This window comes from Trachypithecus francoisi, unplaced genomic scaffold (assembly GCF_009764315.1).
Source record: "Trachypithecus francoisi isolate TF-2019V2 unplaced genomic scaffold, Tfra_2.0 Lachesis_group21, whole genome shotgun sequence".
NCBI classification, from domain to species: Eukaryota; Metazoa; Chordata; class Mammalia; order Primates; family Cercopithecidae; genus Trachypithecus; species Trachypithecus francoisi.
In genome coordinates, this window is record NW_022681467.1 from 46499470 (window position 1) to 46524956 (window position 25487).

Sequence of the window (25487 nt, forward strand, 5' to 3'; positions counted from 1 at the left end):
GCTTCCACAGACTGCAAGTCCACCCTGCCCTCAGAATCAGTGTGACCTGCCAGGTGAGAGCTTGGAAACCACGAGGTGACCTCTCAGGCCAGAACTTGACCCTTTATCAGTTGTATTAGTAAAAACTAACTTTGTTTTTTTTGAGACAAGTTCTTGCTCTGTCATCCAGGCTGGAGTGCAGTGGTGCAGTCACACTTCCTGGCCTCAACCGATCCTCCCACCTCAGCCTCCCGAATAGCTTGGGACTACAGGTGTGTACCACCACGCCCAGCTAATTTTTTTTTTTGAGACGGAGTCTCACTCAGTCACCCAGGCTGGAGTGCAGTGGCACAGTCTTGGCTCACTGCAAGCTCCGCCTCCCGGGTTCACGACATTCTCCTGCCTCAGCCTCCCGAGTAGCTTGGACTACAGGCACCTGCCACCATGCCCGGCTAATTTTTTGTATTTTTTTTTAGTAGAGACAGGGTTTCACCGTGATCTCGATCTCCTGACCTTGTGATCCGCCCGCCTCAGCCTCCCAAAGTGCTGGGATTACAGGCGTGAGCCACTGCGCCCTGCCACAATTTTTTGTATTTTCTGTGGAGATGGAGTTTTGCCATGTTGCTCAGGTTCACCTTGAACTCCTGGATCAAGCAATCTGCCCACTTTGGCCTCTCAAAGTGCCAAGATTACAGGCATGAGCCACCATGCCCAGCCAACAAAAACTAATATTTTTGAGTACCTACTACAGGCGAGGGACTATGAGTGCTTTACACATAAGAACTCACTTCAACTCCACAGCAACCCCAGGAGCAAGGTCCTGCTATTAGTCTCATTTTACAGAAAAAGCCGCTGAGGCACAGAGATGAGAAGTGACTCTCCTAAGTTCACACAGGTGGGAAATGGTAGAACTGGGGTTGCAAAGTTTATGTTCCCCCCTGCTGGATGTCAACACACCTTTCTGCACAGGAATCATGCTCTGAAGCTGGGAACTATTTGGTGGAAGTGTTCAAATTCTCCAGGCGTAGTGGCTCGGCCTGTAATCCCAGCACTTTGGGAGGCCGAAGTGGGAGGATCACTTGAGCCCAGGAATTCGAGATCAGCCTGGGCAACATGGCAAGACCCCTGTGTCCAGGGGGAACAAAAGTGTTCAAATTCCTCAATACTTGCCAATATATTTTTAAACAATGAGGCTTTCCTCCTGCCCTCCCTCTCAACTGATTATAAAAGTAGCATATCTTTATTGAAGAGAAAAATATTCAGAAATCAATCATACTCCCTGCATCCAGCCCTCAGGGTGGCTAAGATTAGCGGTGAGCCCTCTCGCTCACCTGCAGCCACCACAGCCTGGCTGTGTGGGTGGACATGTGCGTCTCCTCTCCCCGGAGTCGGGGCTGCCCTGGCCCAGGTTTCCGCCTCTCTGGCTGTGGCTTGACTGGGCTGGCCTCACTGGCAGGCATTTTGGAGACAGTTCAGACATCGCTAGCGCACATTCCTCAGCTTCGCCTCACACTCTCCACCAGATTGGTATTAACGCAGGGAGCATAAAATTGGAATCGGCTGGAGGAAGGGGAGTCGGGACTTTCTTCAGAGTTTTACAACCATATGTGCTGGCTGAGCCAGGCCTCTGAGGCTGGAACCCTTGTCAGATGCTTCCTGGCCCATTTCCCACCCACCCACCTCTATACACACACACACATACACGTACACATATGCACATACACACACACACACACACACACACAACGTGGCTGATTCAGCCTTTCAGCCCTGCTGCAGCCAGAGACCCAGGGCGGCAGCAGCACAAGAGAAGCCTCCATCTTGCGTTCACTCAATGTCGTTTTGCTAAGGATACACTCACTCATTCACTCATTCATTGATGCACGTGTGCATTTATGCATCCACCATCCATATGGGCCCTGTCTCCTGGACCAGGCTCTGGTCTTGGCCTGTGAGCAGTGCTGACTCAGCAGCTTCTCTTTTAGAACCCACATTCTAAAGGGCGTGGACCGTGAATAGATAAGAATTTCAGAGGGCAATGAGGGCTGTGAAGACCAGGAATCTGGGTGGCTCTAGAGTGCTTGCCGGGGCTGTATGACATCAGGTGCTCTGGGACAGTTAGATGGAAAGACAGACTGAAAGACAGACCGAGCGCGGTGGCTCACGCCTGTAATCCCAGCACTTTGGGAGGCCGAGTCAGGCAGAACACCTGGGGTCAGGAGTTTGAGACCAGCCTGGCCAACATGGTGAAACGCCATCCTTATTAAAAATACAACGTAAGACGAGGTACAGTGGCTCACGCCTGTAATCCCAGCACTTTGGGAGGCCGAGGTGGGCGAATCACCTGAGATCTGGAGTTTGAGATCAGCCTGACCAACATGGAGAAACCCTGTCTCTACTAAAAATACAAAATTAGCTGGACATGGTGGTGCTCACCTGTAATGCCAGCTACTCGGGAGGCTGAGGCAGGAGAATTGCTTGAATCTGGAGGCAGAGGTTGCAGTGAGCCAAGGTCATGCTATTGCACTCCAGCCTGGGCGACAGAGTGAGACTCAACCTTAAAAACAAAACAAAACAAAACACAAGCAGGGCCACACCCCATGGAGAAAAGAGAGCGGGCACTATAGGCAGGGAGTACAGGTGCAGAGGCCTGTGGGGTGAGGCTGGGCACTTGAAAGGAACCAAAGGGAAGCGTGTGGAGGGAGGAGGGAAGGTAGGGCTGGATGGCAGGAGGCCTGACGGGTCTTGGGAGGACTGCATTTCACGGTATTATTGAAAGAGAGGCTTTCCCAGGAGCAGCCAGCACTGAGGTGTCCTCATTCCTGTTCCTGGTATGAGAAAAATCTTTTCTATTTGGCTCATGGAACAAAGCAGGCCACAGAGGTACTGCTTTGTCTGAGATGGCACTGTAGTCCCCACCTCTGCTGCCTTTAGCCATGTACACACATGCACACGCACACTATCATGTGCCCACACATGTACTGAGCACAAAGACAGTACGAAAAGACACACAGCAGAGGTCACAAATGGGTGAGTTACATTTTACTGGGCCTGCACAGCATTTTTTTTAAAGTGTAGATTTATTGCTAACGTTGAATAAAACGGTATTTTTCATGAAATCTGAATGTCCTTTTTAAAACGATAGTGTCTGAAATTTGATGGGCTCCTAATATGTGCTAAGCACTCTAATTGTTGAATAAGGTTAGTGTTTTTGTTTCTGGTTTTTGAAATGGAATGTTGCCCTGTCCCCCAGGCTGGAATGCAGTGTCCCGATCTCAGCTCACTGCAACCTCTGCCTCCTGGGTTCACGTAATTCTCATGCCTTAGCCTCCTGAGTAGCTGGGAATACAGGCATGTGCCACCACACCCGGCTAATTTTTTTTGTATTTTTAATAGAGATGGGGTTTTGCCATGTCAGCCAGGCTGGTCTCAAACTCCTGGCCTCAAGTGACCAGCCCGCCTTGGCCTCCCAAAGTGCTGGGATTATAGGCATGAGAGCTACTCCACCTGGCCAAGGTTGATATTGTTTTTAATCCCCATTTTTCAGATAATAAAATTGAGGCTAATAGAAGTTAAGTAACGTGCCGAAAGGTACACAGCTATTGAGAGATAGAATTTGGATTCTCATCCAGAGAATCTGATCATGGCTCACTGCAGCCTTGAACTCCTGGGCTCAAGTGATCCTCCTTCTTCAGTGTCCTGAGTAGCTGAAGCTACAGGCACGTACCACCATGCCTGGCTAATTTTTCAATGTTTTTGTAGAGATACGGTTTTACCATGTTGCTCAGGCTGGTCTTAAATTCCTGGCCTCAAGTGACCCTCCCTGGCTTCAGCTTCCCAAAGTATTGAGATTACAGACAGAAGGTACCATGCCCAGCCAGAATTCTTTTTTTTTTGTTTATTTTAATTTAATTTATTTTTTTGAGCCGGAGTTTCACTCTTGTCACCTAGGCTGGAGTGCAATGGCGTGATCTCAGCTCGCTGCAACCTCCACCTCCCGGGTTCAAGTGATTTTCCTGTCTCAGTCTCCCGAGTAGTTGGGATTACAGGCACCTGCCACCATGCCCAGCTACTTTTTATATTTTTAGCAGCGACGGGGTTTCACCATGTTGACCAGGCTAGTCTTGAACTCCTGACCTCAGGTGATCTACCCACATTAGCCTCCCAAAGTGCTGAGATTACAGGCGTGAGCCACTGTGCCCGTTATTCTTCTTGAAACTGGCAGCTCTGCACTTGGGGCCTGGAGCTGAGTGGTTCCTGTGGGCCTGGACTCAGCTTTCTGGTTGACCCTGCTCCCCATTAGGCCACCTTTACCTGCTTGTTTCCTGCTAGGCCCTTGGTGGCTTCTGAGTTCGAATATACAGCACATCCACTATTAAAATGAGCGTTTGTGTGTCCTTAACATAGATGAAAAGTACAAATAAATAAGCATTTGGGCTATTTCTATAAAATCAACTTTTAACATAAAAGGCTTTGAAATCTGATAAATGTGCCCTGAGACCCTGCCACCCCCCCGGCCCCGGCACTTCCTGGCTTCGTGACTTTGAGCAGGTGACCCAGCCTCTCTGAGCCTTGATTTCCCTCCCCTGTAAAATAGAGGCTAAGAACAGCATCCCTATGGGGAGAAGGCAAGAGGCCACCAGCGGGATCTGTGACGGTTGTCAGAGTTTCTGCAGGTGCCCCTCCAGCGAAGCAGGCCCTGCCGCCTTGTGGGGAGCCGCTTTGGAGGGAGGCTGGTCGTAGTGATGAAAGGCCTGGAGTCCCCACCGGCCTAGGGAGTATGGCCAGGAATGGGCTGCAGCCTGCACAGATGTGGCATCATGGCCTCTCCGTGTCTCTCAGGCCTTCGTCAAGATGGTCGGACACCATGTCGCCTTCCTGGAAGCGGACGTGCTTCAGGCTGAGCGGGACCATGGGGCCTTCCCGCAGGCCCTGCGGAGGTGGCTGGGATCCGCAGGGCTCCCCTCCTTCAGGAACGTGAGTATCCTGACCCGAGAAGTGAGGGGAGGGCTGCTCCCGCTTCCCTCTGCAGACCCCAGTGTGGGGAGGAGCGCGCAGGAAGCCAGGTTCAGGGGGCACATTTCACCTCTGCAGACAGGAAACGGGTACAGGCGGCCAGACACCTCAGCCTTTCTCTGTCCCCTGTGAGCCCCAGGCTGTGATGGTTTGTGTGCTCATCCACCGTTTATTGGGCACCTACTGTTTGCTGAGTGCCATCTGAGGTTACTGTGGTGAGCAGAAACAGCTCCTGTCCTCCTGCCCATCCTGGCACACTTAGGGACAGTGACCAGGATGACATCCAGAATTCTGGCCAGGTTCCCCTTCCTGGGGCAGGAGTCAGCCTCAAGGAGCAGGGGAAGGGGGATGGGTTTATGGCCTGCAAAGGCTGTTCTCTTCCTCATCTCTCCTCTGTCGTCCTGGGATCCTCTCCATGGCCCCGCAAGGAAGGAAGGATCATGTGTCCTTTTTGTTTTGTTTTGAAACAATGTCTCACTCTGTCACCCAGGCTGGAGTGCAGTGGCACGATCTCAGCTCACTGCAACCTTCGCCTCCTGGGTTCAAGTGATTCTCCTACCTCAGCCTCCCAAGTAGCTGGGATTACAGGTGCGTGCCACCATGCTCAGCTAATGTCTGTATTTTTAGTAGAGATGGGGTTTCACCATGTTGGCCAGGCTGGTCTTGAAGTCCTGAATTTAAGTAATCCACCTGCCTTGGCCTCCCAAAGTGCTGGGATTACAGGCATGGGCCACCATGCCTGGCTAATCACCCTCATTTTATAGTTGAGAAGATGGAGGCTCAGGGAAGGAGATAAGGGGACTTGTCTGAGGTCAGGGCCTGGAGTGCCTGTTTCTGGTGACTTGCGCTTCACAGGAAAGGTGTCACCTAGTGGGGCCTCTTGTGGCTCCTTGGGCTCTGCCTACAGGTATCCCCTCTACTACCCTGTCTCCACTGTTCCTGCCTGTCCACACCTTATCTCCACTTTATCACAACAGCCCATTTAGTGAATGCTTTTTGTTTTTGAGATAGGATCTCACTCTGTCATCCAGGCTGGAATGCAGGCATGATCCTAACTCATCGCAGCCTGGAACTCCTGGGCTCAAGTGATCCTCCCACCTTAGCCTCCCAAGTAGTTGAGGCTGCAGGCATGTACCACCACACCTGGCTAATTTTTTTTTTTTTTCTTTTTGAGATGGAGTCTCGCTCTGTTGCCCAGGCTGGAGTGCAGTGGCGCCATCTCGGCTCACTGCAAGCTCCGCCTCCCGGGTTCACACCATTCTCCTGCCTCAGCCTGGCCGCCACCACGCTCGGCTAAATTTTTTTTTTTTTTTTTTTTGTATTTTAGTAGAGATGGAGTTTCACCGTGTTAGCCAGGATGGTCTGGATCTCCTGACCTCGTGATCTGCCCATCTCGGCCTCCCAAAGTGCTGGGATTACAGGCGTGAGCCACTGTGCTGGGCCGCTAATTTTTATTTTTGTAGAGACAGAGGCTCGCTTTGCTGCCCAGACTGGTCTCCATTTCTTGGACTTCAGTGATCCTCCTGCCTTGACTTCCCAAAGTGCTGAGATTACAGGCATGAGCTACCACGCCTGGCCTTGTTGAGTGCAAACAAGGTTCCAGGCTCTGTGTTAGGCATTTTATATGCAGTGATTCATTTACCTTTCCCAGCCATCTTGTGTGCTGGGTATTAATAGTATCTCCATTTAGGCCGGGCGCGGTGGCTCAAGCCTGTAATCCCAGCACTTTGGGAGGCCGAGTCGGGCGGATCACAAGGTCAGGAGATCGAGACCACCCTGGCTAATACGGTGAAACCCCGTCTCTACTAAAGAATACAAAAAACTAGCCGGGCGACGAGGTGGGCGCCTGTAGTCCCAGCTACTTGGGAGGCTGAGGCAGGAGAATGGCGTAAACCCGGGAGGCGGAGCTTGCAGTGAGCTGAGATCCGGCCACTGCACTCCAGCCTGGGCGACAGAGCCAAAATCCGTCTCAAAAAAAAAAAAAAAAAGTATCTCCATTTAACAGGTGAGGAAATGAAAATTCAGAAAGTGTCAGGGTTCTGCCCATGGGCAGAATTTGGCCCATGTCAACTCATTCTATTTGGCCAGGTGATATATTTAAACAGTGCGACTTGAAATGCCTGATAGGGCGTGTGCTTTCCCGTCACAGGCTCCTGGCCTCATTGAACCTGCCTGAGGCATGTGCTACTCACCTGCCTGCTTCCAGATGAGTGGTTTGCCCAAACTTGTAACAGCTGGACAGTGGCCTCTCAAGATTTCATGGTCTAGGAACTCCTCCTGATCTTTCAGAGCCCAGGTTAAAGACACCTCCTGTGAGAAGCCCTCTGGGATTGCCCCTCTTCAGACAAACTCCATCTCTTTGCTTTCCAAAGACAATGAAGTCATGAGCTGCATCCTTTGTTCTCTCCCTCAACTTGCGGTGACCATTCCTGAGTGACTTTTCCCACTGATGGCTTTAAAAGCACATTTGGGGCCAGGCACGATGACTTAGGCCTATAAAACCAGCACTTTGGGAGGCCAAGGCAGGTGGTTCACTTGAGCCCAGGAGTTCGAGACCAGACTGGGCAACATGGCAAAACCCCATTTCTACAAAAAATAGAAAAGTTAGCTGGGCATGGTGGCGCATGCCTGTGGTCTCAGTTACTCGGGAAGCTGAGTGGGTGGATCACTTGAGCCCAGCCTGGGAGGTGGAGGTTTCGGTGAGCTGAGATCGCATGACTGCACTCAGCCTAGGTAACAGAGTGAGACCCTGTCTCACAAATAAAAGCACATTAGGGGCCAGATGTGGTAGCTCATGGCTATAATCCCACCACTTTGGGGGGCCAAGGTGGGAGGATTGCTTGAGTTCAAGACCAGCCTGGGCAACAAAGCAAGACCTCATCTCTACAAGAAATTATCCAAGTGTGATGGCGTGCACCTGTGGCCCTAGCCACTCAGGAGGCTGAGGTAGGAGGATCACTTGAGCCTAGGAGTTGGAGGCTGCAATGAACCTTGATCATGCCACTACACTCTAGCCTGGACAACAGAACAAGACCCTCTCTCTGAAAATTAAAAAAAAATTTTTTTTTTTTTAAAGACACATCGGGGCAGAAAGGACCTTGGCTGTCCATGTCCTGTTAGGACCCAAGTATCGTAACAGTGGGTCCTGCCTGTCATTTAATACACGTCTTGCAGTCAGCACAGTCATCCCCATGAGGTTGGTGCTAGTGTTCCCATTTACAGAGGCAGAGACTGAGGCTTGGAGACGGAGAATCACCTATCCAGGGTCACTGCTGGGTTTGGAATCCAGGCCTGTGGAGCTCTGAAACTGAGGTCCCCCCACCACCCCTGCTGCAGGGATGTGGCACCCCCCGGGGTGTGGCTGGGGCATGCTGGGACCTGCACCCTCTCCTCTCTGTCACACTGGGCCTTGCTAAGCCTTGGAGAGCCCCCTAGACCTACCTGTGGTGACTTGTTCCAGGAAGCGCGTCCTGGCCAGGGGTGGGTGAGTCATTCAGCAACCCCGGTGTGTTGTTCTTGGCCCCACAAGGCCTTTGTCTGGGGGAGGCGGTGCAGCCAAGTGTGTGCGCATGCGTGTGCAGACCTGAAGGCTCCAGGGCTGGGGCTGCTCCAGGGTGTGAGCTAGAGGGGCCCTTCCAGAATGATGACCATCACCGCTGCTGTTGGGGCCGACTCTGCAGTCGCCTCACACCCCACCCTGTGAAGAGGGTGTGGTCATTGTTCCTGTTTTACGGATGAGGAAACCGAGTCACTGAGGGTTGCCCCACGCAGAACGTGGTGGAGCTGGGATTTGAACTTGTGATGTCTGGGCCCAGAGCTGCTGCCCTGCACCCTGTTGGCCCATTCTGTGCCCTCCCTGACCCCGGACCTGCTCTCTGGGAGGTGGGAGTCCTTGTAGGGCGCCCAGGCCTTCTCAGTGTCCTCCATCTTGATTCTTTCAAAACTGGGATTTTGTGCCATCTCTAGTCAGTTCCCCTCAACACCTCCTCCCCCAGGGTGGACACCTCCTTTCTGTGACCCTGAACAGCCGTCACCCTCAGAGGCTGACATTCCAGCCTCCACCAAGGGCTTGGATCTCCACCAAGCCCTTCTCCTGGGGCCTGTTCCAATGCACAGTGTAGGCCCGAGGGGCCCAGGCAGCCGGGGACTCGGAGAGCTTTGGTTTCTCTCCTGGTACCTCCCCCAGGACCCCACTGCTCCCCCGAGGCCTCCCCCAACCCCGGGTGGCCCGAATAGTGACCATCCAGACACAGCAGCCAGTCAGGGTGACGTGGCTGTGTGGTGCCCCGGGCTGTCTGTTCCTCACCCACCCGTGCTGTCTCCAAAGGGTCCATGGAGTGGAGAGGGCTGAGGTGAGACAGGGATATTGGGTGGCCCCACAGGAATGCTGGCATGGGGTTCTGCCCCTGTGGGGAGCCACACCACTCGCCAGAGGCCCAGCTCCCAGAAAGGGCAGGCTGCCCGCTGCCCAGGTGAGTTGGTGCCGGCGTGGACATGGCCTGTAGCCTGGGCTGGCCCGAGGGGTCTGGTACAGCAAGTGACCTGAGGATACTAGTGTTTCCCCTCAGCCAGCTTTTCGACTGGAGCCTGGCCTCTCAGCCCCGCCTTTGAGCCTCCTGAGAAAGAGGCATTTGCGCCACAGACGGAGCCAGCCTGTGCCCCAGGCCCTTGGCGCCCAGCCACCAAAATGTATGCATGACTGTGCTACGACATATGTATTTCGTGGTACAAAAGTCCACATTTTCATGCTGTACTGTACAGATGAAAAGTTTTCAGTTATGCTTTTATATTGATCGCTATAACATTGTAAGGTTTTAATAAAAATTGCACCTCCTTTTCATTGTAGCTAAGCCCTTCTATGACATGTCTTAGCTGTGTGACCATGGACAAGTCTCTTAGCCTCTCTGTGCCTCAGAGACAGCCAGGCACAGTGGCTTCCACTCATAATCCCAGCACTTTGGGAGGCCAGGGCGGGAGGATCGCTTGAGCTGGGAACAACATAGGGAGACCACATCTCTAATTTACTAGATGTTATTAAGATAATATTTTTTGTGATCCTAAAGTTATTTTGAATTGTTCCGAGATGGCTTCTCAGTGACTTCAGAATAAAATCCAAACTCCTTGTCATGGCCTGCAAGAGGCTGCATGATCTGGCCACGTTCAGTCTGTCTTTTTTTGTTTTGGGTTCTTTTTTTTTTTTTTTTTTTTTTTTTTTATTGAGACGTCTCACTCTGTCGCCCGGGCTGGAGTGCAGTGGTGCGATCTCAGCTCACTGCAACCTCTGCCTCCTGGGTTCAAACAATTCCCCTGCCTCAGCCTCCCGAGTAGGTGGGATTACATGTGCCCAACACCACGCCCAGCTAATTTTTGTATTTTTAGTGAGAGACAGGGTTTTGCCATGTTTGCCCGGCTAATTTTTGTATTTTTAGTGAGAGACAGCGTTTTGCCATGTTGGCCAGGCTGGTCTCAAACTCCTGACTTCAGGTGATCTGCCCACCTCAGCCTCCCAAAGTGCTGGAATTACAGGCGTGACCCGCCACGCCCAGCTTAAAATGATATCTTTAAAGTTCAAAAGAAAAGCCTCAGAGAGTCTGACTGAGTCAGTGAGCTGGCATGGGCAGGCTCGTGAGAGGCTTTGCTTGCTAGAAAACTAGTTTGGATTTGATGGAAAATGATGAGGGCCCACGCTAAGGCAGAGGAGAAAAGCTCCAGAACTCTCAGGAGGGATTCCGAGCGTGGAGCGGAAGAGCGTTGGCCACCTGAAAAGCCAGCCGGTGGTGTGATCTCAGCTCACTGCAACCTCCGCTTCCTGGGGTCAAGTGATTCTCCTGCCTCAGCCTCCCAAGTAGCTGGGATTACAGGTATGCACCACCATGCCGAGCTAATTTTTGTATTTTTAGTAGATACAGAGTTTTGCCACATTGGCCAAGTTGGTCTCGAACTCCTGACCTCAAGTGATCCACCCACCTCGGCCTCCCATAGTGTTGGGATTATAGGCGTGAGCCACCACACCTGGCTGAAAAGCCGGCTTTGCTTGTGAGTAATGGAGTGGTCCAGGGCAGACTCAACACTTAGTGCTCAGCGGTGAGCGGGAATCACGGGGCAGCTGACAGAGCCAGCCCTGCTGTGCCAGGCACTGTTTTCAGCCTGTCAATCCTCATAACATCCCACGAGGGAGGTGCTATTTCTATCTCCATCTTACAGGTGAGGACACTGAGGCACAGAGAAGGTAAGTAACTTACACAGAATCACACAGTTGGACATCAGGATATGAATCCACGTTCTTCTTTCCATCACATAGTGCCTTGGTAGAGAGCTGTGATCTCTTCAGGGAGCTTGTGTCTGGTGCAAGAATATAGACAATGACCAAATTCAAAGAAAATTCAGTTACAGGTGGGACATGGTGACTCATGCCTGTAATCCCAGCACTTTGGGAGGCCTAGATGGGTGGGTCACTTGAGCCCAGGAGTTACAGCCTGGGCAATATGGCGAAACCCCATCTCTACCAAAAAAAATACAAACTTTGCCAGGGATGGTGGTGCATGCCTGTATTCCCAGCTACTCAGGAGGTGGAAGGATCACTTGAGCACAGGAGGTCAAGGCTGCAGTGCCATAATTGTACCACTGCACTCCATCCTGGGCAACAGAGCAAGACTCTGTCTCAAAAAACAACAAGAAAAAACAGAAAATCCAGTTAGATGGCTGTTTCTTTTTTTTTTTTCTTTTTGAGACGGAGTCTCGCTCTGTCGCCCAGGCTGGAGTGTAGTGGCCAGATCTCAGCTCACTGCAAGCTCCGCCTCCCGGGTTCACGCCATTCTCCTGCCTCAGCCTCCCGAGTAGCTGGGACTACAGGCGCCCGCCACCTCGCCCGGCTAGTTTTTTGTATTTTAGTAGAGACGGGGTTTCACCGTGTTAGCCAGGATGGTCTCGATCTCCTGACCTCGTGATCCGCCCGTCTCGGCCTCCCAAAGTGCTGGGATTACAGGCTTGAGCCACCGCGCCCGGCCTAGATGGCTGTTTCTAAAGGGGGCCCTTTAGCCAGGCATGGTGGTGCATGCCTGTGGTCCCAGCTACTTGGAAACCTGGGGTGGAAGAATTGCTTGAGCCCAGGAGTTCAAAGCTGCAGTGAGTCGAGACTGCACCACTGCACTCCAGCCTGGGTGACAGACCCTGTCTCTACAAAATAAAATGTACAAAAATTAAAAAGGATCCCTGGTCTGAGGGGTCAGGAGTGGCCTCTGAGGAGGGGCCATGGAAGCTGAGAGCTGGATGATGAGTAAGTGTCGGTGTGGAGTCAGAAGAAAGAGCGCTCTGGGCCGAGGGAACTGTAATTGCAAAATCTCTGCAACGCACCTGAGCTTGGTGCTTGAGGAATCGCTGGTCCAGCTGGGCTGCCTGCACAAGCCAGGGCAGAGTGGAGAGAGAGAAGGTCTGGGAGGTAGCAGGGACCAGATTGTGCAGGGTCTCAAGGCCACACAGAGGAATTTAATACTATTCTAAGGGCGATGGGAGTCGTGGAAGTGTTTGTAGCAGGGGAGTGACTTGGTCAAATTTGCTTCACTTGGCGAGAAACCAGGGCTCGTTCTCTGCTCCGAGCTCAGGCTGGCATTCAGGGTCTGTGACGTCTTAGGAATTGAACACCAGAGCTGAGCAGGACACGTGAGTGCCCTCCAGGCTGCAGGTTCGGTTGTTTGGAATGTTTCCTCCCCTGGAAATACCTCATGCTGTGCCCTGAGCTCTCTGGAATCCTCCCCTCGCCAGGTCTTAGGGCCGTTGTCCAATCAGAGGAAAGAAAAGAGGCTCCGGAAAGGGGCCCAGGTCTTCCAGACGAGTGTCCCTGAGACCAAGCTGGAGGGGGCGGCCATCAGCCCAGCGCCTGCCTGCGGAGGGCCCCTCACATCTGGAGATGGTTTCAGGCATGTGCGGAAGTGAAAGTGTAAAATGGGGCTGGAGCCCTGTGGGCTGCGGACCTCGGAAGTACACAGAGGCCACAGCAGGTGTCCCCTTGGCCCGGGCCGGCTTCCTGCTGACCGTGCCAGGCCGGCCCCCCTCCTGGCTCACGTGCCCAGAGGCACAGAACAGCCTCACTAATTTGTTGTAAACCACTGTTTGTTTTCTGCCGCCAAAACGTCTTGTTCACGAGGTGTCATTTTGATTAATTTTTCTGATGGAGAAGAATGTGGTGCTTCCCAGGGAAGCTCTTTGGCTGACAGCAAAGCTGACTGGGCCAACTCCTGACTCCTTTACAGAACGGTGCTGCCCTGGCGGAGGGAAGCTTGGCTGGGACTTGGGGCTGCCTGGCCCACCTGTTCACCCCTACCCCCACCAGGGCAGCAGAGGCCTGGGGAGACCGTGGTTGCTGAGACCTTCCCAGAAAGAAAGATGGGCAGAGGGGCTGGAGGGGAGCCAGGGTGGCTTTGGAGCAAAGCAGAGCCAGGACAGGCAGGGTAGGAGATGTCACCCAGTCCCACAATTGCAGTGCCCCCAGGGTGATCTGGTAACAGCAGTGAGTGAGTGAGTCTTCTGGGCACGAGACAGGAGGGAGTGGTGGGGACTGTGACGAATTGCAGACCCCATGCCTCATGTACAGGAGTGAAGGTTGCCTGGCACCAGCCTCGGAGAAATGGTGACCAGCGGTCACCAGGTTTTCCTGTATGGGGGAGAAACCTGGACATCTGGAGGGTTTTTTGTGTGTTTGTGTGTTTTTTTAATGAATCTTCTCATGTCAAAAAGTCAGTATTTTGGTAACTGTTGAATGCTGTGTGGAAAAAAGTGTTGTGGCCGGAGCAGTGGCTCACACCTGTAATCCCAGCACTTGGGAAGGCCAAGGCAGGAGGATCACTTGAGCCCAGGAGTTTGAGACCAGCCTGGGCAACATAGTGAGACCCTGTCTCTATTCTAAAAACTAAAAAAAAATAAAACTGTGTTGTACCGTGGGCTGCACCCAGCATACCCCCCGCTCTGGACTTTAGGCTGATAACCTGTACCACTTCGTCCCCTCCACTGTGGAGCATTTGGGACCAGGGAGGAGTAGAGAGGCATCTTCTCCACTTTTTTGCACCAGCCGTGGCTGGAACTCTTCAACTCTAAACAGCAACATGACTAACAGCCAATAGTTGTATTGAGCCCCTACTGTATACAAAGGGCTTTCTGTGCCTCATCTCAATTTCCTATGACAACGCCGGAGGCAGATGCTATTATTCCAGTTTACAAAGAAAGGACCTAAGGCTCAGAGAGGGCTGTTCACTTGCTCAGGGTCACACAGCGTAACTGGCAGAGCTGGGATTTGATCCAGCTTTGACCTTGGTCAGCTGGTCAGTGTGTGTCCCTACCTCCCTCTGTGAGCTTCCCAAGGGCAGGGACCGAAACTTCAACTGCCAGGGCTGCAGACTCGAGATCTTTGGGCTAGTTCTGCCTCAACCGCACTTGCTCTTTGGCCAGCGTGGTATATGGATACATTTAACTTGAGTTAGTTGCCAAAAAATAAATTTCATGTGAGATTTTGAGGATGAGAGGGGAGGAAGTTCCTTCTGACAACAAGTAGTTTTTCTTTGGTTGGGGTGCTGTTTGTGGAGCCCATCTGGAAGCACCCCAACTTTGCCCTTGTGGTTTCTCATGAAGAAGCAGAGGACCAAGTGGGCCCCTGAGCGGCATCCCTGCCCAGCCAGCATCTGGCCCGCTGTGCCCACTCTTAGTGCCTGCTGGTGCATTTGAGTTTCTTCCCCTGGTAGAGCGCATAGTAGGTGGTCAATAAATAGTCATCAGTGGATGTTCTGAAGGCTTTGCCTCCCAGATTTCTTAGAGGGCGTGTCCAGGCACTGGAAGGCTGGAGAGGATTTTCAAGGCTGAAAGGGAGGTAATGAGGCCGTGGGCGGAGCTGCCCTGCCTGGGCTGCCTGCAGGAGTCCTCAGTGCCAGGCTCAGCGTGCTCCCCTCCCCCAGGGACCCCTAGCTCCCTCCCTTCGCCTCCTCTCCCTTCCTGCCCAGCCCTGCAAAGGAAGGGGCTGGGTCTCTCAGGACACCCCCTCTCCCCTGCAGAATCCCCCTGCAGGGGGCAACTCGGGGAGGAGGCCGACGGGCTCGGCTTTATCTGGTGGTGGAGGCTGGGTAAGACACAAACGAGAAGGGAGAGGAAATTGTGAGGCGCCTTCTCCTGGCCCTGAACCAGCCGCTGCTTCTCCTGCTGCCCCCATCAGCCCTTGCGGTAAAAATGCAGCAGGAGCAGATGGCAAATATGAGTACCACAACTGTGGAGAGCCGAGGGGCGCCGGGTCCCAGCCCCCAGCCCCCAGCCCCCTCCCCACGGCTCCCAGAGACCTCCCAGGCTTGTTTCCTTCAGGGTCTTTGGTGGAGTGCTGTAGGGGGATGGAGGTTCCTGGCAGGCTGGTTTGGGAATCAAATTGTGCTTTTCAGGCATTTCATTCTTGTTGAGATTTTGAGGATGAGAGGGGAGGAAGTTCCTTCCGACAACAAGAAGTTTTCATTTGGGGGGGGGCTGTTTGTTGGGTCCTATGTGGAAGCACCCCAACTTTGCCCTGGTTGGTAGGATCCTCATCATGCCTTTCTCTCAACGCAGCACCACCATCAGGGGCACCCCCTGTGGCAGTAGTGCCCTGGGTCCAGCCCTGCCATCCTGCGGTTGTTGGACATCGTTTGCCGCCTTTGCATGTGCCAGTCCCCCTCCCTGGAAAACCCTTCCCGCTCCGCGCCTGGCAATGCTCATTATTGTTCAAAGCCCCAGTCACACGGTCCCACCCCGGGAAGTCTTCCTCTGGCGTCCCCAAACCCAAACCCTCGTTCATTCCCTGGCTGGCACATGGCTTTGTCTGCATTTTCTCCTGTTGCTCCCCTAGACTGAGAGCTGCTCAAGGGCGGGGCCTGTGTCTTGTCTTCACCATGGTGATGAGAGTTCTCATGCTGCTGGAGTGTTCTGGGCTCGTCTTTGGGCCACCACAAGCAGCACTTAAACTGCCCTACTTGGTTCATCCCCAGGCCACCTGGTACAGAGTAACTGTCTCCATCCCCACTCCTCAGGTGAGGAAACCGAGGATCAGAAGTTAGAACATTTTAACGAAGCCAGGGCCTAGCCCATTTGGTTCCAGAGCCCCACATTCTTCACATCCCAGGAATCAAAATTCAAACACTCACTGAGACCAGGCAAGGCCCTGAGTGATGCAGAGAGGCCAGGCTGGGGCTGTGACCAGCAGGGGAGGCAGGGCCCTCAGCTGCAGCCTGAAGCCTGGAACAGAGACCAGAGTGGCCAGGGCTTGCACTTTTTGTGTTTTGTTTTTGTTTTTGTTTTTTTTAATGGTTTCACTCTGCTGCCCAGGCTGGAGTGCAGTGGTACAATCGTAGCTCACTACAGCCTCTTCCTCCCAGGCTCAAGCAGTTCTTCTGCCTCAGCCTCCCGAGTAGCTGAGACTGCAGGTGCCTGCCACCACGACGGGCTAATTTTTGTAATTTTAGTAGAGATGAGGGTTCGCCATGTTGGCCAGGCCAGTCTTGAACTCCTGACCCCAAGTGATCCGTCCACCCTGGTTTCCCAAAGTGCCGGGATTACAGGCGTGAGCCACCGCACCCGGCCGAGGCCTTGCACATTTTGAAAGAGCGGATGCAGATTTTCTCTGAAATCAACTGATTTTGAAAACAGATCTGAGAGGCTCAACTAAATCTCCTCAGGGCCCTTGGTTCAGGGGCCTGCATCTGGGCCTTGGCAATGATCCGCAGTGACCGGGCAGCGCCCAGAGGACCCAGAACGTGAACCCGTGGGTGGGTACCCACCTCTCCCCGCCCAGCCTGGCATTTGAGTCTCCTCAGTGGGGGGCATCATCAAGGATGTGAGAGGTGCCAGGGCCCACGGCTGGCCTGGGTTCACTTCTCTTTTTTTTTTTTTTTTTTGAGACGGAGTCTCGCTCTGTCGCCCAGACTGGAGTGCTGTGGCCGGATCTCGGCTCACTGCAAGCTCCGCCTCCCGGGTTCACGCCATTCTCCTGCCTCAGCCTCCCGAGCAGCTGGGACTACAGGCGCCCACCACCTCGCCCGGCTAGTTTTTTGTATTTTTTTAGTAGAGACGGGGTTTCACCGTGTTAGCCAGGATGGTCTCGATCTCCTGACCTCGTGATCCACCCGACTCGGCCTCCCAAAGTGCTGGGATTACAGGCTTGAGCCACCGCGCCCGGCGGGTTCACTTCTCAAAAGGGGTTCTGGGTGCAGTGCCAAGGGAGGCAGTTGGTGGGATCCCTGGCACTCCTACTTTTTGAGCCAAACAGATGATGTTTTCTCAGTCTTATATGAAGTGTTAATGGATGCAGTCAACAACATCTCCTTTCCTTTTGTTTCTTTGAGATGGACTCTCGCTCTGTCACCCAAGCTGGAGTGTAATGGTGCGATCTCAGCTCACTGCAACCTCCGCCTCCTGGGTTCATGCGATTCTCCTGCCTCAGCCTCCCGAGTAGCTGGGATTACAGGCACCTGCCACCACGCCTGGCTAATTTTTGTATTTTTAGTAAAGACAGGGTTTTGCCATGTTGGCCAGGCTGGTCTCGAACTCCTGACCTTAAGTTATCTGCCTGCCTTGGTCTCCCAAAGGGATTACAGGTGTAAACCACCTCATCCAGCCAACACCCCCCTTTCTTTATTTTTTATTTATTTTATTTTTTTTGAGACAGACTTACTCTGTTGCCCAGGCTGGAGTGCAGTGGTGCAATCTTGGCTCACGGCAACCTCTGCCTCCTGGGTTCAAGTGATTCTCCTGCCTCAGCCTCCTGAGTAGCTGGGACTACAGGCACATGCCACCACATCTGGCTAATTTTTTTGTATTTTTAGTAGAGGTGGGGTTTAACCGTGTAGGTCAGACTGGTCTCGAACTCCTGACCTTGTGATCCGCCTGCCTTGGCCTCCCAAAGTGTTGGGATTACAGGCGTGAGTCACCACGCCCAGCCCAACACCCTCCTTTCTAATCGGAATGTCACCTTCAGGGTCACTCATCATAGAGAAACTCTGCCCCTCGCAGCTCCTCATATCATAATGCAAACCCCATTCGCCCCTAAGATTGCAGATCCATTTCCTAAAGCGTTTGGAGGGAAATAATCAAAAGCAAGGATGCAGACCAGGGCTCTCAACCTCAGCACTGTGGACATTTGGGGCCAGGTCATTCTTTACTGTGGGGACCATTTTGTGCACTGGGGGATATTTTGTGCACTGGGGGGTGTTTTGTGCACTGGGGGGTGTTTGTACACTGGGAGGTGTTTTGTGCACTGGGAGATGTTTGTGCACTGGGGAATGTTTTGTGCACTGGGGGTGTTTGTGCTCTGGGGGGTGTTTGTGCACTGGGAGGTGTTTGTGCACTGGGGAATGTTTTGTGCACTGGGGGTGTTTTGTGCACTGGGGGTGTTTTGTGCACTGGAGTGTTTTGTGTACTGGGGATGTTTTGTGCATTGGGGGGTGTTTTGTGCGCTGGGGGATGTTTTGTGCACGGGGGTGTGTTTTGTGCACTGGGGGGTGTTTGTGCACTGGGGAATGTTTTGTGCACTGGGGAGTGTTTTGTGCACTAGGGGGTGTTTTGTGCACTGGGGGATGTTTTGTGCACTGGAGGGTGTTTCGTGCACTGGGGGATGTTTTGTGTAGTAGGGGGTGTTTGTGAATTGGGGAATGTTTTGTGCACTGGTAGGTGTTTTGCCGCATCTCTGGCCTCACTCGCTAGATGCACCCTCCCCGCAGTGTAACAACCAAGAAGGAATCCATAAATTGCCAGCTGTCCCCTGGAGGCAAAATTGCCCCGAGTTAAGGACCACTGGCCCAGAAGAATGACAGCTGTCAAGACTGGGCGATGGTACCTGGAGACTCATCATAGTCCCCTCATTGCTTTTATGTTTCCTATAAATATGAAAAAGTTTCCTTATGAATATGGAAAAGAATAAAAAGTTTAAAAATATAGGAAAGTATGAATTCCAGAGCCAAACAGTCCTGGGTGTTGTATCTTGGTAGTGCTACTGGCTAGCTCCATGGCCTCGGGAGAGCCTCACCCTCCCCTCTGTGAAATGGGTGGCAGTTCTCCAGCCTCATGGCCTCAGGTCGAGCGTTTGAACGTGCGTGATTTGCTCTTCATTTGGCAACTTCTATGTAGCAGTACTCTGATGTAGGCACTGTTCTAGCAGCTGAGATGCGTAAGTTATGGAGAGTGGCGTGCTTTGCCGAGTACTCACACAAGGCAGGCACCCGGCCGCTCTGTGCTGACCTCATTGCTTACCTGCTTAGCTGCCATGTAGTGAGGCAAGTTGCTATCACTGGCTGCATTTTATAAAGAGCAACTGAGGCAGCAGGAGGTGGAGCTTCTCGCCACAGTCAGCGGGAGGAGGTAGAAGAGGTGCCCCCAGGCTGCCTGGCTCCAGAGCCTGCAGTACTGAGCTCCACACTGCCTGAAGGGATTCACTTACGCATTTGGCACAGCGCTAGCACATAGTAGGTGCTCAGTTATGGTGGGCTGCGAGGATTGCTTTTGTAGACAGCTCTCTCTGAATGGGCTGATTGTTCCAAACCCCCCCCCCCACCATGTGACACCCTATGTGTGTCTCTGACATCTTCAAGGCTGCCAAAGCCAAGTCCTGAAGCTGCTGTTTACAGAATAACCTATCACCCGCTTCCTGCCATGTGCAGATGTTGGCCACCACAGGTCTCGCCGGCAGGAATTGAATGGAGTGGCTCACTCGCCTCTGAGCTGCTGCCTATCTGGGCCAACCCCTCCGCACTGCTCATGCCAGGAGCATGCGGGTGGTCAGGGGTGGCTAGGTTCGTGATGTCTCAAGCGATGCTGGGTCATGAGGGGTTGGACTAGCCACGTCCACCTGGGCACACCCACCGGGGGTGTCTTGGGTCCCCCTCTGGGTCCCACCTCTCCCACTTCCTCCCATCTTCAGCCCCCCATTCCATCTTGACCACTGGAGGAGGGGCCCAGGCTAGGCCCCACCCTCACCCCAACTCCTGCTTGGTGGAGATTTCGGCCTCTGGCTCTGCATCCCCAGCAGTTCTGTTTCCTGCTGTCTCTCTTCTCTTCCAGTCTCCATCTCTGTTGGTATTCTGGTCTGTCTCTATCTTTGTGTCACTGCCTGAATCTATGTCTCTTGCATTCATCTTGCTTATCTTTGCCTCTGCATCCCTATCTGTGCCACTCTGTCTCCTTGTCTCTCCTGCCATGTCTCTGTCCCATGTCTCCGTGTGTCACCTACACAATCACAAAACTTCACTGTGCTTCCTGCCCCCCAGGCCACAATCCTTTCATCCCCCTTCACTCCCCACCGCCACCTGCATCTCTGGCTCCTCCAAGAGACCTTCCTGGGACCCCCTCCTCCTCAGACTGGAAGGGGACGGGTGTGGGCCGGAAGGGGATAGGGCAGGTCTGAGCCGGGCCGGCCAGGCTGGGCCGTGGATACCCACTGCCTTTCTCTGAGCCCTGATGTCCACATCAGGCCATAAGGGCACCCACAGGAGGGCCCCCAGGGACACTTTTTACTGTGTCACTAGAGAGCAGCACTTGGTACGTGGGAACTGTTAGTAACAACAGCCATGAACCTGAGGATGAATAAATAACTGACCTGGGTCCCTGCCTGGGCTTAGGGTCTGTCTGGAGAATAAAACTCACAGGCAGAAACTATCAGCAGATAATAACAAGGTGGGCTGCATGCATCTGACTTCCATGCCTCACAGAGAAAAAGAGGAAAGAGCTCAGGGGAAGCTGCAGAGGATAGGCTGGGAAAGGCCTGCGGGAGGGAAGAGCCTGGCCCATGTGTGGCACTGGGGTGGCATTTGCAGCACAGTCCACGACAGGCTGCTGGGTCACAGGCATTCCTGAGCAAGGTTGGGCCCAGCAGGGGGTGGCAGATATGGTCGGTGTCAGAACGCAGGTTCTGGAATCAACAAATGTGCAGAGGTGAGTCGATTGTCAATGCAGACTCCTGCCTGCTGCCTGCAGCTGTGGATTAGGTCTGGAAAAGGTGCAATCCCTTTGATGCCCACGGAGCCTGGGAAGTACTTGGCTCTGTTCCTGGTCAACTTTCTGCTGGGAAGATAAACCGTGTCTCATTAGGCAGTGAGTTCATCCCAATGCCTGTTCTGGCTGATAACATCACACCTTGTCATGCTGCCCGGCCCAAAGTCAAGGTCAAAGTTCCTGTTACTTAGAGAATCCTAATAATTAACCTGGGAACCTCAGCTGGAAAGGGAGATGCTGGTTTTTAAATGGAGTGAGAAGCTGGAGCAGGGAGGTGGCTGTTTCAGGGCTGGGCATCCCCAAGCACCAGTTTCGAGGTGCCACCCTGACCAGGATTAGTGATCACAGTCTTCCAGCCACCTTGTCCCTTCTGTGTCTGGAAGCTCTTTGCTGGCCTGGACCTGGCTCCAGAGGCCTTGGGCAGTGCCCCTGGAAGTGTGTGCATTGGTACGGGGCAGGAGGGGCTCGGATGACAGCGGTCAGTGTTTGGAGAGACATGCGGGGGGCTGCTTGCAGGGCTGCCTGCCAGCATCTTTGTGCCTGACATGTGGTGTCCTGTAACCTCTCACTCTCTGACCAGCAGGCATTTAGTGAGCACCTATGTGCCAGGCCCTCTGATTGATTCGTCAGTCACATCACCTAGTGGCTCAGAGATGTTCTGGCATTTGTAATTTTCAAGCCTCCTTGTAAGTTAAACATTGAAGCAGTATCAGAACTGGCTCCCATAATTGTGATTTAGTTTAAATGTTCACATTTTGAAACTGAATGTATTTAATTACTAAAAATGCAACATTGTAACATTGTACGTTTGGGCTGTTCACAAGCTAATGATGGCATTTAAAGCATATGAATTCAGAGAGCCCTGTTAAGAATGAAATTAGCTGCCGGGTGTGGTGGCTCACGCCTGTAATCCCAGCACTTTAGGAGGTCGAGGCGGGCGGATCATGAGGTCAGGAGATCCAGACCATCCTGGTTAACATGGTGAAACCCCATTTCTACTAAAAATACAAAAAAAAAAAAAAAAAAGCCGGGCATGGTGGTGGACACCTGTAGTCCCAGCTATTTGGGAGGCTGAGATGGGAGAATGGCGTGAACCCGGGAGGCAGAGCTTGCAGTGAGCCGAGATAGCGCCACTGCACTCCAGCCTGGGCGACAGAGTGAGACTCCGTCTCAAAAAAAAAAAAAAAAAATGAAATTAGCCTTCACTCATTGAGCACTATTTTCTTCCTTTTTTTTTGAAACACAGTTTCACTCTTATTGCCTAGGCTGGAGTGCAATGGTGCAATCTCGGCTCACTGCAACCTCCACCTCCTGGGTTCAAGTAATTCTCCTGCCCCAGCCTCCCGAGTAGCTGGGATTACAGGCTTGCGCCACCACGCCTGGCTAATTTTGTATTTTTAGTGGAGATGGGGTTTCCCCATGTTGGTTAGGCTGGTCTTGAACTCCAGACCTCAGGTGATCCACCTGCCTCGGCCTCCCACAGTGCTGGGATTCCAGGCGTGAGCCCCTGCGCCCGGCTGAACACTATTTTCTAAGCACTTTCCATTATACGGGCATAATGCCCTATGAGGTAGGAGCAATTATTAGCCCCCATTTTCAGATGAGAAAACAGGGGCACAGAGAGGTTAGTAACTTGGCCAAGGTCACACAGCTAGAAAGGGGGACTGCTGCCATCTGAGGGATTTGGAAATGGGACAGTTTATTGCACTGGATGAAGGGACTCCGCTCTCAATGCTAGCAGCTCTGGGGCTTTGCAGGGGGATGTCAAAGTGCAAATTCAAGGTCCTCTGTGACCCCCACCTCCACTCCCACCCTTATTCTCATAAGCAACGTGAGTCTCACCGAGGGAATGGGAAGGTGGTGGGAAGCCCCTAAGGCTTTGTGCCTGCACCCCCAGGAGGCCCTGAGAAGTGAGTTATTCCCCCCCGGAAGTCCCCAGTTTCTGGTTCTGTTGAGAATGTCCATGGTGGGGGTGAGGGTGGCTCAGCCAGCAGGGTGTTCTCCTCTTTCCCTCTGTCTCTAGGGCTCTTGAGCCTGGAGACCACCGCCCCAGTTTTGCTACCTGTCCTGTACCTGCACAGTACCCTCTTAGCCTCCTTGTCTGCTCTGGAAGCCGCTGAGAACTAGCGACTCCGGCCCCTGGGCCAGGCTTAACTCTGCTGCCAAACCTCCACCCATTCATTCATTCATTCATTCATTCAAGTTAATACGGTCATCCCTGGTATCCATGGGGCTTGGTTCCAGGAACTCCTGTCAGTTATCAAAAATCCATGGGTGCTTGAGTCTCTAATATAGAGAATATATAGAGATAATCTGCATATAACTTACATACATCCTTCCCTATACTCTAAATCATCTCTAGATTACTTATAATACCTAATACAAAGTAAATGCTGGCTGGGCATGGTGGCTCACGCCTGTAATCCTAAGACTTTGGGAGGCCAAGGCGGGTGGATCACCTGAGGTCAGCAGTTTGAGACCAGCCTGGCCAACATGGAGAAACGCTGTCTGTACTAAAAATACAAAAATTAGCCGGGCATGGTGGCAAGCGCCTGTAATCTCAGCTACTTGGGAGGGTAAGACAGGAGAATCGCTTGAAACCAAGAGCCGGACCTTGCAGTGAGCCAAGGTCGTGCCATTGCACTCCAGCCTGGGTGACTGAGCAAGATTCTGTCTCAAAAACAACAACAAAAAACCAAAGTAAGTGCTATATAAATAGCTGTTATATTGTGTTGTTTGGGGAATAATGACCAAAATTCTGAACATGTTCAGTACAGAAGCAATCACCCTTTTTTTTTCCCTGAATTTTTTTTTTTTTTTTTTTTGGTGAGGCAGTCGCTCTTTCACTCAGGCTGGAGTGCAGTGATACAGAGCATAGCTCACTGGAGCCCCAAACTTCTGGGCTCAAGCAATCCTACCACCTCAGCCTCCTGAATAGCTGGGACTACAGGGATGTGCCGCCACGTCTGGCTAACTTTTTGTATTTTTTGTAGAGACAGTGTCTTGCTCTTATTATTCTTGTTATTATTACTGTGTGAGACAGAATGTTGCCCTGTCACCCAGGCTGGAGTGCAGTGGTGAGATCTCAGCTCACTGCAGCCTTGACCACCTAGGCTCAAGCAGTCTTCCCACCTCAGCCCCCCGCAAGTAGCTGAGAGACTACAGGTGTGTGCCACCATGCCTGGCTCATTTATTATTATTATTATTATTATTATTATTAATGCAGAGACAGTGTCTTGCTATGTTGCCCAGGCTCGTCTGAACTGGATTCAAGTGATCCTTCTGCCTTGGCCTCCCAAAGGGCTGGGATTACAGGCTTGAGCCATCACGCCCAGCCTTGTTTTTGAAGATTGTTGATTCATGGTTGGTTGAATGCATGGATGTGGAACCCACAGATGTAGAGGGCCAACTGCACTTATTTTTGAAGCACTGTGTGAGCCAGGCACTGTTCAGACCCTTGATGTGGAAGGAGTAGAGGCTGCCTGCTCCCGGCCCTGGCAGTGGCCTCGTGCGTGATATACCCCAGGGAGAGCACTGTGAGGAAGGGAAAGGAGAGGTGTCTGAGGAGGAGGAGGAGAAAGGGGGCCAGGGAGGGCCTCTGGGGAGGTGACTTGAGAGCCAGGTGTCTGGTGCCCTGGGGGAGGGAACAATAGGACCTGGGGACAAGGAGTTCAGGCAGTGGAGGGAGCAGGCCCTGGGGCCAGTGGGAGGCTCAGCCTGGAGGCTCTGAGGCCTGCTCAGCCCTTGTCTTACTGGGACCGCCCTGCTGTATGTGGAGGGAAGATGCTGGGTGTGCGGTGTGGAGCTTCGGGGGCTTAGAGCTGCTGCAATGGTCCAGGAGAGGTGCTGGTGGCCTGGAACAGGCGGGGGGCAGGTGGAGGTGGGGAGGTATAGCCAACTCTGGATGTGCGTGCATGTTAGTTGAAATTTTTCTTTTGAGAACGTTGTAGATTCACATTCGGTTTGAAGAAATAACATGGAGAGGCCAGGCGCAGTGGCTCATGCCTGTAATCCCAACACTTTGGGAGGCTGAAGCAGGAGGATCGCTTGAACCCAGGAATTCGAGACCAGCCTGGGCAATCTAGGGAGACCCCCATCTCAAAAAAAAAAAAAAAATTAGTTGGGCATAGTAGCATGTGTCTGGGGTTCCAGGCACCTGGGAAGCTGAGGTAGGACAATTGCTTGGGCCTGGGAGGTCGAGGCTGTAGTGAGCTCTGATTGCACCACTGCACTATAGCCTGGGCGACAGTGAGATCCTGCCTGGAAAAAGAACACAGAGAGACCCCTTTCTGTGCCCAATTGTCCCCAGTGGTAACATGTTTCAAAACCATAGCACAATATCCCAAGCAGGATAGCAGCATGAATCTGACCTGTTAATCCGATGCAGATCTCCCCAGTCCGATGTGGACTCATTTGTATGTGGCATAAGTCCTATACGTTTGTACCCATTCCATACAATTTACTTGTATCAGCCAAGACACTGAGCAGGGTCCCGCCAGGTCCCTTGT

At 52.7% G+C, this 25487-nt stretch overlaps 1 protein-coding gene and 1 long non-coding RNA gene across 5 annotated transcripts in view; both read left to right on the forward strand.

The window, feature by feature from the left end:
- Positions 1–25487, forward strand: part of BCAS4 (breast carcinoma amplified sequence 4) — an 89540-nt gene that overhangs the window by 47205 nt on the left and 16848 nt on the right. For 2 of the 3 annotated variants that reach the window (XM_033186730.1, XM_033186731.1), the window contains one exon: positions 4822–4956. The exons of the other annotated variant lie outside the window; for it this stretch is intronic. In XM_033186730.1, coding sequence (XP_033042621.1) covers positions 4822–4956 — 135 coding nt within the window. The remainder of the gene's footprint in view (positions 1–4821; positions 4957–25487) is intronic. 3 annotated transcript variants of the gene reach the window in all.
- LOC117068927 lies at positions 13858–21937 on the forward strand. 2 transcript variants are annotated; one of them, XR_004431317.1, is made up of 3 exons: positions 13858–16028; positions 18045–18143; positions 18664–21937. It is a non-coding gene; the product is annotated as an uncharacterized LOC117068927 (long non-coding RNA). The 2 variants fall into 2 exon arrangements; XR_004431318.1 differs by having other exon boundaries at positions 13863–16028; positions 18714–21937.